The sequence below is a fragment of the Notamacropus eugenii genome, chromosome 1 (assembly GCF_028372415.1).
Source record: "Notamacropus eugenii isolate mMacEug1 chromosome 1, mMacEug1.pri_v2, whole genome shotgun sequence".
Classification (NCBI taxonomy): domain Eukaryota; kingdom Metazoa; phylum Chordata; class Mammalia; order Diprotodontia; family Macropodidae; genus Notamacropus; species Notamacropus eugenii.
In genome coordinates this window covers 673,698,992-673,713,853 of record NC_092872.1, presented here as the reverse complement: position 1 = coordinate 673,713,853, position 14,862 = coordinate 673,698,992, and the positions used below count along the sequence as shown (strand labels likewise).

General features: G+C 39.8%; 1 protein-coding gene across 13 annotated transcripts in view; it reads left to right on the top strand.

Annotated features, from left to right (window-relative positions):
- Positions 1-14,492, top strand: part of RMDN2 (regulator of microtubule dynamics 2) — a 100,759-nt gene extending 86,267 nt beyond the window's left edge. For all 13 annotated transcript variants that reach the window (XR_011972802.1, XM_072635847.1, XM_072635846.1 and 10 more), the window contains 3 exons: positions 2,927-2,980; positions 3,056-3,136; positions 14,050-14,492. Coding sequence is in view for 12 of the 13 variants with exons in the window: in XM_072635847.1 (XP_072491948.1) it covers positions 2,927-2,980; positions 3,056-3,136; positions 14,050-14,100 (186 nt within the window). In the remaining variant the exon portion in view is untranslated. The remainder of the gene's footprint in view (positions 1-2,926; positions 2,981-3,055; positions 3,137-14,049) is intronic.
- Positions 14,493-14,862: the final 370 nt, after the last annotated feature.

The window sequence follows — 14,862 nt, the reverse complement described above, 5'->3', positions numbered from 1 at the left end:
TAATCAGAATAGGTGAGCATTTTGACAATATTTGCTAAGCACCATGCATGCCCTGCTTCCTTTTCTCTCCCTCTATCAAAATCTTACCCATTCTTCAAGCCGTGATCAAGGCATACTTTTCCCAACTGCTTAAGCCTGTAATGATTTCTGTCTGCCTTCTGAGTTCCTTGCTATGTAGCTTTTATAGTTGGAATCATAATTTTGTACTCAACTATATATACATACATATATATATACATATATACGCATATATATATGTATATATATTTCTTATTCTCTGTTTGTGTTTGACTAGGTTATTCATTCCTTGAGCATAAAAGACGTGTTATACTTGATAGATGCTTTCATGGCACCTAGAATTTCTTTCTGACAAGGACTGTGTGCTGTTGTTTCAGGCAGTGGTTTACTAACAGGTGTTTATTGGTAATACAAAAGGTTTTATGGGGGGTTTCCTGACAGTAGGCTTACATTTGCCACTTTGCAACTTACACACATCAGTTCTGGTTCTACTCCCTGGAGCCAAAGAGAACAAATCTAATCACTGCTCTACATGCTTTAGGAGTGCTGTCATGTACCCAAAGCCTTCTCTTTTCTAGACTTAGCATCCCCAGCTTCTTAAACCAATCCTTATGTGGACCACAGAGAGCAGTGACTGGGCTGTGGCACCATTGTAGACAATTGAAGTGACTCATGTCAGACCAAGTCACTAAGAAGTTAACCCTGCTCCCCTCCTGCAGAATGACGATGATGACAATACAAACAAGAAGCAGCTGTTAACGGTTCACTGTCCACATGGAGGGAAATCTGCATGGAGTATGTTGGGGACTTTTGCTTCCTCCCGTAATGTTTATTTAGCATTTCCATATAAAGGCATAGATAGCATGTTTGATACAAAGATGGGAGGGATAGCTAGAGCACTGGGTTTAGATTGGACTCAGATTCCAAAAAGATCCTGACAGATTGGAGCATTGGCCTGTATGAATGGTGGTCTCTAATGCTAGCAATTCTTACAGCCTTCAATTTTGACACTTCAGGAGGGATACGTGTGTGTGTGTATATACACACGCACACACACACGCACACACACGCACACGCACACACACGCACACGCACACACACGCACACGCATGCACATATATGGATGCAAGTATTTGTGTATACATGCATTTACTACTTTATGTGTGGAAAGATAGATCACTGGATAGATGCTTCAGAGTATGGCAGTAATTATATAGAAAGAGAGACTCAGGTTGTATTGAGCACATGGTCTCTAGCAGGAAGCACTGAAAGTACAAAGTTAAAAGGGATATGATCTGTAGGTACTATATATAAAGTGCTCTGCCAAATTATGGACATTTTAAAGGAATGGTTCTTATTCACTGTACTCTTGTTCAAGTGGATGCGACGTTGAAATTTATTCTGATATCAGAAGTTGCAGAGTAAAACTCTTTGCCTGTGCATGTATATAATCATTAGTTAGACCAGGAGCTTGTGTTCTGTTAGGGAACCAGTATGTACATATGTGGCATATAGGAAACAAAATGAAGGTCATTGGGGAGGAGGAAGCAGCAGTAGCAGGAAAGGCTTCAAGTCAGAAGGTGACACTCGATCTGAATCTTGAAGGAAGCAATGGATTTTAAAAGTCAGGTGAGAAGAGAGTAGACACCAAGTATGAAGGTCCGTAGGAAAGCCAGAGATGAGAGATGGAGGGACATGTGAGGAATAAAAAGAAGACCAGTTGGGCTTGACAGGGTGAAAGGAAGGTAGTGATGTGTAAAAAGACTGGAAAGGTCAGTTGTGCCATATTGTGAAAGGCTTCTAATGTCTTCTAGAAGAAGAAAGAAAAGAAGTAAAGAAAGGAGGAGGGGGAGAGGAGATGATGATGATGATGAAGATGAAATAAGGAATCTAACCCAATATCATTCCAACCTCCAACATGGAACTTAGGACCCTCCTCTTTTGGGGGCAATCCCTGCTCTTTGGAGACCTGAACACCACTTTGTAAAGATCAGGGGTACTCATCTCAAATGTGGTCAACAGAAGATGCCAGTAACTTTTAGCATCCTATTTCTTTCCCGTATCATAGACACAGAGTGTCCGAACAAATCTCCTTCCCCGTGATATCCCTGCAGAATGTTCAAATAGCCATATCATGCTCTGTTTCTCCCTGCCCTTACTCCCACACACATTTCTTCAGGCAAAACATCCCTAATTCCTTCAACTGCTCCTCTTCAGCATGGCTTACAGTCTTCTTACAATCTCTTCTGGACCCACTCCATGCTGTCAGTGGTGTTCTTTCCTATGGTGTAGTGTCCTATACTGTACCCAGTATTCCAAACCAGGGCATCATACAGCCCTGGAGATCTCTAACATCTCTGCTACCATTCCCCTTCCCCCCTCTCTTTTGTGTTGTGTCTTTTTAATGCAGCCTAAAACCACACTGGGTTTTTGGCAACTATATCACACTCTCAACCCTTTTTGAGTTTGCATTTTACTAAAACCCCCATATCTTTTACATGGAAACTATTACGAGCCACTTCTCTTCAATCCCATGCTTGTGAAGTCAATTTTTAAAATTCAGTTGTCTGAGCTATCTTGAGTTTAAGTAAAATTTATTTATCTGCAAGAGAAATTTCAGAAACCATAATTTCAGAAACTATGCATGCAATGATAATTTCTGTGAAGATAATAACCGGTACAGTTTTTGTAAATTGATCCAAAAGCAAATTATATTTTCTTCCAAAATATGGGGTAGTGTTGTATCTGATTAAAAAGATATGCCTTTATTGAAGTAAGAGATTATCTTAGTGAAATTCATACTTTGCTATTTGAAATTGATCAATTTTATTAGCATCATTTGTTTTTAAGTTTCCCTTTGTCCCTTTTTACTTGTTTTCATTTTGTTTTGCTTTGATTCTTTGACTAGGCTGAAGAGTTAAAACCTGGATATTCCAAGTACAACTATGTATATTTGGCAAAGGTAACTAAAAATAATTTTAAGAAAGTTTTGAAATTTTGTGTTTTTAGGCCATTAATTTGATTTCTTTTCTTTCAGTGCTACAAAGATCTTGGACAAAAAGAACTTGCTTTGATGTATTGTGATTCTGCTTTGCTAATTTCTTCTGTTAACAAACAAGTAAGTATGGATCACAATACTGATCCAGATCTTTTCTCACTTACTCTTTTCTTTCCTCTTGAGAGAGATTCAAAGAGGAAGAGAGAGACAAAGATGTTGAGATATTGTATTTCTTAAAATACAAAATATAGCTTAAAATATAATTAGCTTAAGGGCATTTTGATCTTTATTTGATTCAGAAACATTCTGACTGTTTTCTTCATTCTGGTAAATGTCTAGGACGAAGTGTGTTTATGAGGCAGCAGTCCACAGTATGCCATACCCACTTGGGGCTAGGCAGGAAAAACAGAATAACCAAGGCAGAGAAGTAAGGAACAAGCTAGTTAGAGTCAGAGAACTAGTGGAGGAACAGGGATGGGAAGCAATGGAAAGAGAGCTCCACTTCTGAAATACAAAGAGCTGCCTTCTCCCTTTAGGTCCCAGATCTCCTAAGGAGAGGCCTGACCAAAATAGGTGGGAGAGAGGTGAGCAGGCCTGCCATGGAACAAAGCTGATTGCTCTAGCTTCTGTCTCCCGGCCCTCGTGCTCCCCTTCCTGTTCCTCCCCCTCTTTTTGTGACCTACCCCTATTCCAGATGGGCACCGTTAGCTGAGAACTGCCAAAGGATATTGTCATCCTTGGATACTAAGGCTGGAGAGACCTTCAGAAGCCATCTAGTCCAGCCCCTAGTTCTCTAGGTTAGGGATCTGAGTTTCAGAGAGGTTAAATGATTTTACTACTGCCACCTGGCTAGTAAGTCACAAAGCTAGGACTAAAACACAGATTTTCCAACTACAGCCCAGTGCTGTTTCTGCTAAGCCCCACTGTTTCCTGTGCTGGAAGTGACATAATTTTGACAGCATTCAGTGACTTATTCACAACATTCCTGTAACTTTAGGGAGTCTAGCCTGTTAGTATCTCAGTCTATGTTTAAGCCTTCCCCTGATATCAGGGAAGCAAGAACGAATTGGCATTGTCTTCTTGCTCCCGTATATCCACAGCCAAGCCTTCTCTGAACCACAGTCTGAGAAGCAGGGCCCAGAGTTGCTTGGTTTTCCATGGCTGTGACAGCAGAGGAAGCCTAGTTCCTTTTGTAGCCCAGTCCTTTCTTCAGATGAAGCATACGCAAAACAGGGCCACTGCTGTCTTCTGCTTTTTTCAATTGTTGTCTCATAATTCACAGGTCCTACTTTAGAAGTGTTAGATAGGTTAGGAGCCTAGAGTCAAAGCTGGAGTTAATAGCTGTTGGATTATCCTTCATACATAAAACCTTCCCTTTAAAAAATAGCTTGTGAAAGCCTGTCACAGCCAGGCAGCTGAAACAGACCAGATCCAGCTTCAGACCGTAAACATGAGGGGCGAACAGCATGGGGCAGAGCACTCAGCGTTCTAGAGAAAGACTGGACCTGTTTCAATACTGTCTTTAGTGCTGAGAATCTGAAACTTTGGACAAGGCACCGGACTCTCTGCAATGAAGAGCCAGGACCAGAGAGGCCCTGTAACCCCTTTCAGAGCTAGATCCTCTACACTTACCCTCCACTCCAGAAAACAAAACAGCCATAAGAAATGCTAGTTTAGAAAGCAGTGACAAGCCCTGCCTCTGATCCATCCTAGCTACGTGGTCAGGATCAAGTCACACCCTCCAGTACTCGCAGGCAACTTTCTAAGATCGTAAGTTACAGATGAGTTTCTGGTTTCCATCCGTGGGGTTAGGGAGACATTTTCAAAAGAGTGACACAAGATTATTAACATTAGTGTTGTTCAGTCGTGTCTGACTCTATGTGACCCCATTTTGGAGGTTTATTGGCAGATATACTGGAGGGCTTTGCCATTTTCTTCTTCAGCTCTTTTTACAGATGAGGAAATTGAGGCAAACAGGGTTAAGTGACTTGCCTCGGGTCGCATAGCTAGTAAGTGCCTGAGGGCAGATTTGAGTCTTCTTTAAGCCAGGCCAGTGCTCTATGCACTGCACCATCTCACTGCTTTTATTAACAATATCAACTCATAAAACAGCGAAAAGCAACTTAAAGAGAAAATAAGTCACAGAGAATTTAGTATAAAATCCAGCTAAGTCAGATCATCCATAGAATATTTTCAGGTTAAAATACAGCATAATACATAACTCTCATCAATTATAATGGAACCGGTATAGTTGGACTTGATTAACACAGAAGTCAGCTAGTTGGCACAGACAACAAAGCACTGGGCCTGAAGTCAAAACAGACCTGAGTTCAAATCCATCCCCAGACATTTACCAGCTGTGTGACCCTGAGCAAGTCACATAATCCCTGTCTGCCTCAGCTCTTCATAAATAAAATGGGAATGATAATAGCCCCCCACCTCTCAGGGTTGTTGTAAAAAGTGAACACAAAGTGCTTTGAAAAGCTTGGAGTGTTATATAAATATGAGCCTTTGCTATTAATATTACTACCAAAAATACTTTGTGAGAATATGGCAGTGACACTTAAAAGGATGACTTGGCAAGAAGAACTGGACTGGACTGAATATATATATATATATATATATATATATATAAGAAAATGCCTTACTAGGAGCAACACAATTTTAAAGGAACTGAGGGTTTGATTCTTAAAATATGGGAAAAAGGAGAAAATTCCAAAAATAATGAAAATGGAAAGATCACAAATAATGCTTTTGCTTTTTAAAATGGTGATCAAAGTCACTCAGGAATTAAATAACAGATACTGTACCTATGACTCCAAATGGGAATTTTTTTTCACTTCAAATAATCGTAACACAAGGCAGACTATACGATGAAGGTACAAATGGAGAGTTTAAAAGTGTTCTTAGTCCAAAGGAGAAAACTGTTGAAGTTTTGCCTTGAGAGAAAAGAGAATCATCTGCATAGAGAATGCTAATTTAACTCTTGAGAGCTGATGAGATAATCAAGAGTAAGCGTGTAGAGAGCAGTAAGATCCCAAACTAAAGTTTTGCATGTATGCACAGATAGGGAAGATGACTGAAAAAGGAGCAGTGAGACAGGTGAGAAGAAAACCTTGAGAGAGAAATATCATGAAGTCTTATAGGAGAGAGAATTTAGGAAGAGAAGTGGTCAACAATCCTCCAGAGGGGTCAGAAAGGATGAAGGCAATTAGGAGATCTTTGGTAACTTTGTAAAGAGCCATTTCAGTTTAGTGACACGGTCAGAAACTGGACTGCAGAGGGTTAAGAAGGGAGCGAGAGAAGAAGAAATGGAGGCAAGAAATGTAGATAGCTTTTTGTAAGAGTTTGCCTGTGAAAGAGAGGAGAGCCACAGAGTAAGAGAGTGTAAGGGTAGATGGTAGGGTCAAGTGAGGTTTGTTTGTTTTTAAGATGAATGGGAAAGAAAGAGATTAGTACATTGGAGAAAGAGAGAGGAAGATGGAAGAAATATTAGAACAAGTAAAAAGTGAACATGTATTGATGACGGAATGGGAATTGGAGAAGGCACAGTAGCTGGAATGGTACATGAAATCTATAGGGTTAAGGCAGATGGTGATAAGAGAACAGGAAATGAGGGCTGGAGAGAGGATTGGTTTGGTTTTAGGCAAGTAGGAATTCAGTATTAGCAGAATTGAACAGTAAGAAGTGATGAGAGTTGCTAACTCTAGGGGATGAACAGCAGTAAACTCCACCAGCTGGACTGGTGACAGCAGAATGGTGGAGTGCTCTCTGTCTCAATTCTATCTCAAGTTCCAAAGGTATTGCCCAGCACTTACTTGTGTGAGGAGGAAGTCCTCTTGAGGAGCTCTACAGAGTGATGCTTTGATTCTATAACTGAACAGGTGGCATGCCTCTAGTGTCTTTGTCATTTCTACACAGCTGATGTTCTCATTCACTTACAACACAGTGAGGTATTCTATGTGGTGTTCCTTAATTCCATTAATATTTATTGAACACCTGTTTTTTGTTAAGGGCTAGAGGAGACACAAGGGTAATGCATGGTCCTTGACTTCAAGCACTTGTAATCTAGTAGAGGAAGTAAAACATACACAAAGAGCTACAATGCAAAACAGTATGCAAAAAGTGAAACCACAACTTCAGTTCTTCAGAGATTGTAGTTACCAGATATACAACTGTATGTCATCTTTGAGAAACATCTGTGTTAAAAAGATGTATTTTTTAAAGGAGTAACTTGGAATCACTGAAGACATTACATTGAAGACAAGATATGGAAAACATTACAAGGTTTCCAAAATGCAAAGCAACCTTCTTTTCTACTTCAATTCTAAGCATATGTCACTATTATCTATAGTGCCAATCCAGAGAGAGGCCTTGATGTTCTAACTCAGTGAGCTGTTCATCCAGTTACTTGCATAGTGTGGTTGATAAGAATTTCATCCACTTAGTTTTTACTGTATACATATTAAGCAAGAACTGGCTATAAATTGTTAGGCCAGATTATGGATCTGATTGAGAAAACCTGTAAAATTATGGGATTTAATCAATCAATAAACATTATTGTATTAAAAATTTACTCTATGCCATGCACTATGCTAAGTACTGAGAAGACAAAGAGAAATGGAAAGCAGTTCCTACCCTCAGGAACTTATATTCTAACAGGGAGGCAATGTGTACTTGAATAAGTATATACAAGAAACATAAACTATACATATATATATATATATGTATATATATAATATGTTAGAAGGAAAGGCATTAGCAGCTAGGGGCAGCAGGAGACCAGAAAAGGCCTTCTGCGCAAGGTGGCATCTAAGAGGAATCTTGAAAGATGCCAGAAATTCTAAGAATTAGAGGTTAGGAAGGAGAGGTTCCAGGAATAGAGAGGAACCAGTACAAAGGCATGGAGAGCAGTGAGGTCATGTGTCATGAATACAAGGTAGGTCTGTAAAAGGGAGTAATGTGTAATAAGAAAACAGCCAAGATAGGAAGGGACTAACTTGTAAAGAGCTTTAAATGACAGAGAGAAGTTGATACTTGTTTCTAGAAGTAAGGAGGAACCACTGAAGATCATTGAGTAGAGAGTTAATGTAATCAGACCTGCACTTCAGGAAAGTGGCAACTGTGTGAAGACAGATTGGAGAGGGGACAGATTGATGGGATGACTTAAGGTAAGATGTAAGGACAGATTTAAGATGAAGGAAGGAAGGAAGGAAGAGAAAAAGCATTTATTAAGTATATGTGCTAGATACTATGCTAAATGCTTTACGAATATTATCTCATTTATCTTCACAACAATCCTGTAAGGTGGGTTCTATTATTATCCCCATTTTACAGATGAAGAAATTGAGGCAAGGGGCAGTTAAATGACTTGCCCCAGGGTCATAGCTATCAGATGTTGGATCTGAACCAAGGTTTTCTTGCCTTTAGGTCTAGCATTCCACTGGTAAACCTCTCTGTCCTTAAGTGGGCTGGCTTTTAGATAGTAGTCCATTTCCCAGCCTCTACTCTTATGCCACACTGGCAGAGTCTTGAAAAATCAGAGTCCATTTACATGCTACAATGAGGCATCAGAAAAGGAAGGCTTTAGTGAAAATGGTTCTTACCAAACAGGATGAAATGCATTGTTAGCCTTGTGGCTAATGTTGCTGTACAACTGCCTTTTTAGCAATCAAGTGACCAGGATCCTCAGCTGCCAAGTTCTTTTGTACACTCCCACTGCAGGAAGCCAAGCACTCAGCTTGTTTTTCTAACTCTGGTGATAAAGAGCTGTAATCTAGGCTACCATAGTCTCTCCTCTGGGTCTCCATGGTCAGATACATTTAGTTCAAGACAGCTGCTCTGGATTAACTTGACTCTGGCTATGGGACAGAAAGTGTCTCCTCCCCGCAAGAAAAGAGATGTGCCCTCCCTTCACCTGCTACCCTGTTGAGTAGTGATTAAGCCACCTGCATATGCCAAAGTAAAATCTTTCTTTTCATGTTATACGAGGGAGCTTCTGAGCCTTCTAATAATTAGATGCAATATGATGTGGTGGAAGGAATATTGGGTAAGAGGACGAGAGACGTTGGGTACTCTGGGTTTCAGCACTGTCTAGCTGGGTGACCTGTGACAAGTCATTTTACCTGGTTTTCTTATTTGTAAAATAAGGGGTTTGGACTTGTAGATCTCTTGAGCCCCTCTCAGTTCTTATATTTTGTGATTATCATATATAAGCCATATGAATTGCTTTATAAGTGCTTACTAATGGAATTTCAGAACTTAAGAGAGAAGTTTTTTACCCTACTTGACATGGTGAAAACAAGGCATTATATCATATTTTGTAATTCAAATGCTTATGGTTTTCTCCCATTTGCTTTGAGGATCAACATTTATACTGTTCCTAGTATCATAGCAGTAGAATATAAAATAAATATTGAAAGAGTAATAATATGCAGTAACAATAAAAACTCTGTGTGAATACCAATAGATACTGTTAGTTATAAGCCAAGTCTAAGAAGTTTGGAAGCTCTGGCTAACCAATTAAAAGCATCTATCAGGCAGCTTGCCTTGGGGGTTATTCTCTGCCTGCCTTTCTCATCTCTGTATTTTTCCTAAAAATTGGGTCAATCTCATAGAACATTCAGAGGGAGAAGGCCCCATTTTCCTTTCAAATGAAATGTAAAATAATGTCTAGAAGTTGCAAAGCAGGAACTTTAGACTTCCTTACAATTAAAGCTCTCCTAAAGTGAAGTGGGCTGCCTCCAGGAGTGCTGGGTTCATTACTTACTGTAGGTCTTCAAGAACAGACATCTGTGGAAGGGGCTTCTTTTGTGGGTGTGAAGTGGACTAGGTGGGCATTAGGTTACTTTCCACCTCTAAAAGGCTGTGATTCTTTAATTCTGTGAAAAACAGGGCAAAATTAGGTTCAAATGAGGAGAGGAAAGCCGTGGAGAGAGTGCTGGAATTAATATCAGAGGGCTCAGGTTCACATCTTGGTGTGACCTTGGGCCAATCCCATAATCTTCCTAGGCCTTAGTTTCCTCATCTGTAAAATGGGGAGAAGGGGAGGTGGCCTGAATGGCCTCTTAAGAACCCTTCCATTTCTAAATCCATATAATGCTAAGTGGAGGGTTTATTCAGGTTCATGCAGAATCCCTTGCTGTGGAGACTCTGAATTCAATTCAGCAAGGACAAGGGGAGGGGATTTCAGAAATTACTATGATTTATTCTCTGTCCTGAAGGAGCTTATAATATGGTAAAGGAGGGAAGGGAGTTGTAAGACATGAACATAAGTAAATTTAAGGCAAAGGAAAAGGGATAAACCCAGCAGTTAAAGACTGCTTTTTCTTCAGTGCCAACACTTCTTACAAAATTGCTAAGAATGCAGAAGATTCACCAACACATTAAACCTCCAGGGTCAGAAATCACTTATCTAGTATCTGCATGCTGTGAGCTCCTTCCTCTCTTTTAGACTTAGGACCCAGGAGATCCAGTGCTCTGACTTTGGGAGGCTTAGATTTCCTGGCTCTGAAATCACAGCCTATGTACAGACCATGTGGCCTTGTACTGGCCCCAAGTGGATAACCTGAGGCCCTGGGAAACATTCTCCTCTTAAAATAAATAGGATTCTTCTGTCTAACACTGTGTGAGGATGCTAACCAAATAAATAATGACAGCTCTGTTAGCCTCATCAGAAGCATTAAAACTCACTGCTGTGGAGGAAAAAGCTCATGTATAAAAAAATGAAATAAATTATGTTTCAAGATGGAGTATTTCCTAAGCAAATAAAAGCAGTACTTAAAAAAATCACCATAGTGATATCTGCCATTGGAAAAGAAGCAGAGAAAATCATTATGGGACACTAGAGGCAGAATATTAAAAAGAAACCAAGGAAGGCACAGAACCTACCATAAGTGAAGAATGTTCACTGTGAGCTTTACTTCCACATACTTTTTCTCTTCTATCCATCCTCTCTCCATTCAAGTCTTGTCACTTCCACCTCCACAATCTTTCTTGAGTTAATTCAGTTCAGTCCTACAAGCATGTAATAAGTGCCAGGCAGTGTGCCAGGACCTGGGAAGACAAAACCAGGAAAGAAAGAAAACCTCCCTTCAAGGAGCTCACCTTCTATTAGAGGGGAGACTGACAACAGTCCATTCAGGCTAGAGCTTTTCCCTTCTCGCTACTGGTGTGTTCCCCTCCTCCCTCCACCCAGACTGTTACAGTGACCTCCTAATCGAGCTTCAGAGGTCCCCTCTCCTTCTGTCCTCCTCATGGCTGCCAAAATAATGGTCCTGGGGCACTGAGGGAACCCTTCAAAATCTACATTTGACTTAATTTTCAGCTTTATTTCAGATTGTTCCTCTTGGTATACTAAATTCCAGCCAAATGGAAATGACCCACCCCACACCTCCCAAGTCTCACCTTGACCTTTCTCTCATTTGCATGCCGGTCCATTGAAACCAACCCTCTGGGAGGTGGGGAAGGATCTTCATTAAACCTTCTCTGAAACCTCCAACTCCAGACTCTCCCCCCACCTTCCAATTCTCATAACACTTGATGTTATTGTCATTCAATTGTTTCAGTCATATTCTACTTTTTTGTGACCTCATTTGGGGTTTTTTTGCAAAAACGCTGCAATGGTTTGCCACTTCCTTCTCTGGCTCATTTTACAGATGACTGAACTGAGATGAGTAGAGTTACGTGACTCGCCCAAAGTCACCCAGCTAGTAAGTGTCTGAGATCACCTTTGAACTCAGGTCCTCCAGACTTTAGGCCTGGTACTCTATCAGCCATGCCACCTGGCTGCTGCCAACAATAGCAGCAAATTTCATCCTCATTTGTGTATGTCTCTCATCCTCAGCCCATCTCTTCCACACAACTTTCACCACTATGTAAAACCTCTGGAGAGCTAGGACTGCCGTTTTTGTATCGTTTTTCTAGCACTGTCCTATATACTCCAGGCACTCACTTAAACCTGTGAGGGATTGAATTGGACTGAACTAACCTAGGTTAATGTATGTAAAGAGCCATCTGTTGTCAATTTCAGTTGTTATTATGGATCTGCTTACACTTTACCCCCCACCAAAATGTTCTGTGATCCAGCAATATTGGCCTGCCTGAAGTTTCTCAAACTCAATCCTCCTTCTCCCCTCTCCAAGCATTTGTATGCTCAACCCACTCACCTCTTAGTTTCCCTGGCTTCCTTCAAGACTCAGCTCAAATCCTACCTTCTGCAGGAAATCTTTTCTGAGATTCCCCACCCCACCCCTACCAGTGATAAAGCCTTCCTTTATCTGATTGCCTTCCCTTTACCCTTGGTGTATCTTGTGTATACCTATTCATATCCATGCTGCTTCCTCCATTGGATTATAATATCATGGAGGGCAGGGACCTTGTTTTTGCCTTTCTTTATATCCCCAGCTCTTAGCACAGACTCTGGCATATGGTCAATTCTTAATAAATTCTTGTTGACTGACTCAATTATATTAATGTGTTGTACATAATTATCATAATAATGGCCTTATTTTTCCTTAATAATTGGGAGTTATATTTTTTAATCTATAGACATCTTGGAAGTCATTGTTATGTGCCATTTCTTCCTATTATTTAATCTTGGGAACAGTGTTGAGACTCAGGACACCTGAAATCTCTAAGTACTTATTTGTCAATAGTAATTCACTTGGTATCAGAGTCCAAGTACGAAAAAGACATTGCTTAGTGAATCTATTATTATCTTGACTTTTTCCGGGTACTATAATAGCCTGATATTTTTATCATGTTTGCTTTCAATAAAGAAATAATTTTATTTTTCCTGTCATTAAAATAATTAAAATGAAATTCAAGTGTGGATTCATTAGTAAACAATTTAAAATGTACATGTGGCACATTTAATGGTTCTGTATAAATAATTATTTCACTGTTCTATTAGTAATAATTCCTACTACATCTCTCATTTCTGAAGAATGTCAGCTAACTGTAATTTCCCAAGAGAATATATCTTTATAACATATATTATAAGCAGACATCACCATCTGTTGGCATTAATATTTTTAAAGCAGTGGTTAATGAATGTATTCTAACTGTTGATGCTAGGAAGAAAACTAACTATAAGATATAAAAGAAAGATATAAGTCCATGACCATAGAATCTCAGGACTGGAACATGAATTCTTGAGAAATCCAGTCCCTCATTTTATGGAGGAGGAAGCTCAAATTCACTATGCGATTGATTTCTCAAGTATTTTGTTGTGGTAGAGAGAGTAGAACTGCTACCACCATCACCATCCCCCCAGGGACTCCCCCTGACTCTGCTGTATATTTGCTCTATGACCTTGGGGAAGTCGGAGACTTTGTCATCATCTGCAGAATGAGAGGCCTGAATAGGATGATCTGTAAGGCCCCATGTTCCCCTAGCTTCCATGGTTCTGTGTGTGACCTAAGACTTCAGGAGTAAGCTTTAACTGAGGCTATTAGTGCTTTGACAGAGTGTGTAGGGCTCCCTACTCTGTCAATACTGCCTTAGAATGACAGAAATTGTGATTTATTCCTAAAGATGATCTACTTGGGCAAGAAACCTCCAGTGATCTTGAGTTTATACAATCAAATGAGATAATACATGTAAAAGTGCTTTGCAGGCTTTCACAACATATAAATTCTAGCCATTTTGTTACATTTCCATCCTTCCCCATAAAAAGTGCCCATGTCCCTGTGTTGGGAAAAATCCCAACGTGGCAAGCTTCCAAGAAAGACAACAGCCCTCCCTTCAGCCCCTTCTTCCCACTTCCTTCACCCCTCTAGTTGGTCTACTGCATGAAAGAAACTTTCTGCACCACTTCTTGAGCTTATACAAATTTTCATAGATAGGAATCATATCTAGTTCCTATCCAACGTTGTTACATCTGCTCTTTGTAATAATTGCTACTAAGAAATCTACCCCACTCCCCCCATCCTTAAGAGGAAAAAATGAAAAGCAATTTCTAGGGAAGGAAAGAAAATTATATCTTAAGAGAAACATGTTAAATCTCATTACGTGTTTGTATTTTTTTTTAGGATCATCAGGCACAGGAGGAGTTGGAAAATATAATCCTTTCTTTAAAGTAGATTTAAAAATAGGAGATTTTACTTCAGCAAACCAGATGCAACAACTTTAAAATATAAATGATGAAAATTCAAGTGGCCAACTATGCAATCTTTAATATCACATTATGTATTTCTGTTTTGATTTGGGGGAGTGTGATTTAGATTTAAAGGGTGATTTTTCCATCCTGGTGGTGAAGAAATGTGTTTTCTAAATGCATTCCATGACTGGCAGAGTCACAAAGCTAATCATGTTACTGGAAGAATCCATGAGATCTGTGATATTAATACCAAATTATTTCTAACAATTTTGTCTTTGTATATTTGATGTTCTTTTTCCTATTGATGAATCAGTACTGATATATTCTTCAGAGTCTTTCTCCAGAAAAGAAAAATAAAATCAAACCAATAAAGAAGTCATTTTGTTGAGTTTAATTGAAATTCTATTGTCTCAACATAAAATTCCTCACAGTAGATGCTATGAAGCTGACAAGGTTTGAGACCTGGAGATACAGATCTGCAGTCTCAACATTAGGTTGTCAGTAACCTGAAGAGAATAGATTTCTGAACCTCTGTCAGGAGCAGAGCTCTTCAAGTCAGAAGTTGATTGTCCTCACCTTTCTCTAGAGTCCTAGGGGGAGCTAAAGAAGCCACCACTGGCATGGTCCACACAGGCCTACATTGAGGGGAAGCAGATTGCCCTCTGCTAGGATTCAGGGCTCTACTGAGCTGTCATGAAACTCACATTTACAGAGCTATGTGCAGGGCACTCTGTGCAAGTGATTG